The 3,374-nt window shown below is 41.4% G+C and overlaps 1 protein-coding gene across 1 annotated transcript in view; it reads left to right on the top strand.

Annotated features, from left to right (window-relative positions):
- Positions 1-3,374, top strand: part of LOC102214234 (uncharacterized) — a gene marked incomplete at both ends in the record, with an annotated part of 14,682 nt that overhangs the window by 2,901 nt on the left and 8,407 nt on the right. The window contains one exon of the mRNA XM_013908101.1: positions 751-921. Within this exon, the coding sequence (XP_013763555.1) occupies positions 751-921 (171 nt within the window). The remainder of the gene's footprint in view (positions 1-750; positions 922-3,374) is intronic.

Genomic DNA, 3,374 nt, shown 5'->3' with positions numbered 1-3,374 from the left:
CCATTCCTCTGCAGATGATCTGTTAGCTGTTTGACAACTACTCTTTCAAGGATGTTTGATATGAAAGGAAGGTTGGAGATTGGCCTATAATTAGCTAAGACTACTGGGTCTAGAGATGCTTTTTGAGTAAAGGTTTGACTACAGCCAGCTTGAAGGCCTGTGGTACATAGCTGATTATTAGAGATAGGTTGATCATATTTAAGATCGAAGAATTAATTAATGGCAGGACTTCTTTGAGCAGTTTTGTAGGAATGGGGTCTAAAAGACATGTTGATGGTTTGGAGGAAGTAATTATTGAAGGAGCTTGCAAAGAAAAGCGTCTGGACTTCTTTAAGTTGCTTGAAGTCCTTTCACCTCTCATCTGAGAAGCTTCTTCAGTTCTAAGGTCAAATGGTGGAGAGTCCCAGATTTAAACCTAGTGGGAGTTTCCCCCCCAAAGAGGGACAAAGGGACCCCTGATAATTCTCTAATCACATGAGCCGAGGTGTGAAAATGGGTGTGGGTCACAATCAGCCAGAGTTTTGGGTGAGGTCATTGTGAAACCTGGCCCCACCCTATCATGGGATTTCCTGAGGTCAGATGGCCCAGGATGTGAGTGGGGTGTGTATGTGTAGGTATGCGTGTGTGTGTGTGTGAGTTAAAATATGACCCTGCGAACGACTCCCCAAAGCTGGTGCCAGGAGCCCTGAATGATTTCAAACACACAATTTGTCTAAAAACTTATCCAGACATTTTTTATTCTCTATTCAGATTGGAGACCTGTGGTTTGTCAGAGATCAGCTCTCTGATCTCAGCTCTGTTCAAGTCCAATCCCTCTCATCTGAAACATCTGGACCTGAGTAACAACAACTTGTGTAATTCAGAAGTGGAGCAGCTACGTAGCTTTCTTGAGAGTTCAGCCTGCACACTGGTGTATCATGGGTCAGTGAACGTGTTTTAGTTGTGCTGAGATGAATATGATGTGAAAGTTGTGCTGACACTAAACTGCAGACGTAAGACTGATATTATACTGATCGACACTGAGGATCTTCATGGTAAGTCTGTTTTCTTCTTCTCTGGTTTAGTCCATTGACTGCAGCAGAACAATGTTCACATTTCAAACCTTCAAAGGAAAAGAAAAATCCTCCACTGGATAATTGACTGTGAAACTATGACACACTTCACTTTGAAACATGCAATTTTCTCATTTAGTTTATTCTCATGTTTTGTTTTAGTTCAAACTGAGGCCTAGTGTGGTAGCTGTAGCACATTAAAACAAATACAGTGGGTTAGTTCCTATGTTGGCACATATAAAAAGTTGGTGCAATTCAGGGAGCTTGGCTTTTAAGTCCACTTGATTAAAGTTCCCAAGTTACAATGGACACCTGCTAAATCTGCTCACTGATAATGCTGCTGTACAAATGTTTAACTGTCAAGTTATCATTAGCATCCATTGGAATTTGCTCAAGAGAAATTATAACTGCAATAAACTCTCTGGGAAGATTTAACAGTCACATACTACAACTGTGTTGGTGCACCAGCTATCAGTACTGTACACACAGAGACATTCTCTTACTTCCTCTTGCTGTAGTTACTGGTTCAGTCGTAATGTAAAGCCATGTAACATGTTAGCAGCAGAGTCTCAGGTGAATGTATGAAGCAAAGTTTCTATGATCAACAGGGTGCAACTGGGTCCTATTCCTCAAGTTCAAACCGGGGTTGAAACTAAAGATTATTTGATTGATTAAGTTCTTATCACAGCTGGGGCAGGAGTCATGTGGAGGTGAGAAAGGAGGATCCAAATAGCAGACAGTGGCGGAGGTGTAAGTGAGTTTTAATTGCAGTGAACAATAACCGAGGTGTGGGAAACTGGGAAAACTAACACAAAAGGAGGACACGGGGCGAGGAGCAGAGAGACACGGTGAAACATGGGATAACGCTAAATACACAGAAGATTCACAGAGAAACACAGACGACACGACGAGGAGCACAGGCAGCCACGCAGTATAAACACACACATCAGGTAATCAGGAAATGGCAGACAGGAGGGGACACAGCTGGAACTAATGGACATAACGAGACACAGAGCTACAAAGTAAAACAGGAAACTCGCAGACTGTTTCACAATACCAACTCGGGGACACGAACAGGACAGAGAGGAGAGACAAAGGTAGGGATGATAGAAACACACAACTCAAACCCTAAGAACAAATACAAAACAGCAGAAACTGGAAAATAATAACAATAAACTCAAAACACTGGGTCAAAGACCCAGGACCATGACAGTTCTTGCTTATTGGAATATATTTTGTTTAAAACTGTAACTCTAACAGAGAGGGAGCATTCAAGGACGCAATTCAATATGTTGTAGCTGCTGCTTATATCCAGTATACATAATCTGTGAGTGCACTGATCATTGGTTTCAGGACATCCCAATCTTTCACAATATGCAGCTGCAGGGTTGTCACATGAATGTATAAATGGCTATAATGTTACCAAGAAAAAATAAAAGCCAGCCTCTATCTGATAAAGTTTGTTGGAATCAGACATAGAAGACGTTTTGTGACAACAGGTGTAACCCAGCACCTTCTGGGATAAGCTGAGAGCTCTTGTGTAGCAGGCAGATCACTCAGTGTGAGGAGTGTGAGTAAGATCTCTGTCACATAGAGTTAAGGAGAAAAAAGGCAAGGCTTTTATTGAAAACATCAACAATTTGCATCATCATTAAAATGCATCACTGATTTCATGAAACCAGCTGTTTTTCTTCTTTGTGCTACAACATGAAACGCTAACATCATGACATCATCAACACTTGCCATGAAACCGGTTTTCCTTCTGTTCTGCACTCTCTGTAGGAAAGTTAAGAAAATAATACTAAATTACTCTATTGTTACTACTACTATATTTCTGATCAAATCCTTTTTTGATTGCTGACCAATCAGAGCTCCGTATATAAATTTTTAGTTCTGAAAGCATTAATATGTCATCGAGAGCAGGACACCTGTTTGTACATGTTGACCTCAGATCAGATCTGCTTGTAGTCTGATCCTTATTCTTTCCTCTCAGAGCATTTAACTCCAACAAGCCTGCGCCTGAAAGAATAAAAACTTAGACTGTCTTAGAACATTAATTTTTAAAACATCATGAAATACTTGAGTATAATATTGGAAGACTGTAATATTGATCCCACCCCCATATACACCAACAAATACTCGGCACTCACCCGACATGGAGACAGAAACAAATAGACACACATTCACACTCCCCAAACATACTCTATATCCCAGGTCCGGGTACACTTTGCCCCTCTGGGGGTGGGGGTACCCGGACCTGGAGATGTAACCCTTCTCTCTGGGGTGGAGGAAAGCAGACCGCCTCCTTATCTGCAGTAGTAG

This window comes from Pundamilia nyererei, unplaced genomic scaffold (genome assembly GCF_000239375.1).
Source record: "Pundamilia nyererei isolate P.nyererei 1_Seehausen unplaced genomic scaffold, PunNye1.0 scaffold01193, whole genome shotgun sequence".
NCBI classification, from domain to species: Eukaryota; Metazoa; Chordata; class Actinopteri; order Cichliformes; family Cichlidae; genus Pundamilia; species Pundamilia nyererei.
This window is presented reverse-complemented; position numbering and strand designations above follow the sequence as displayed.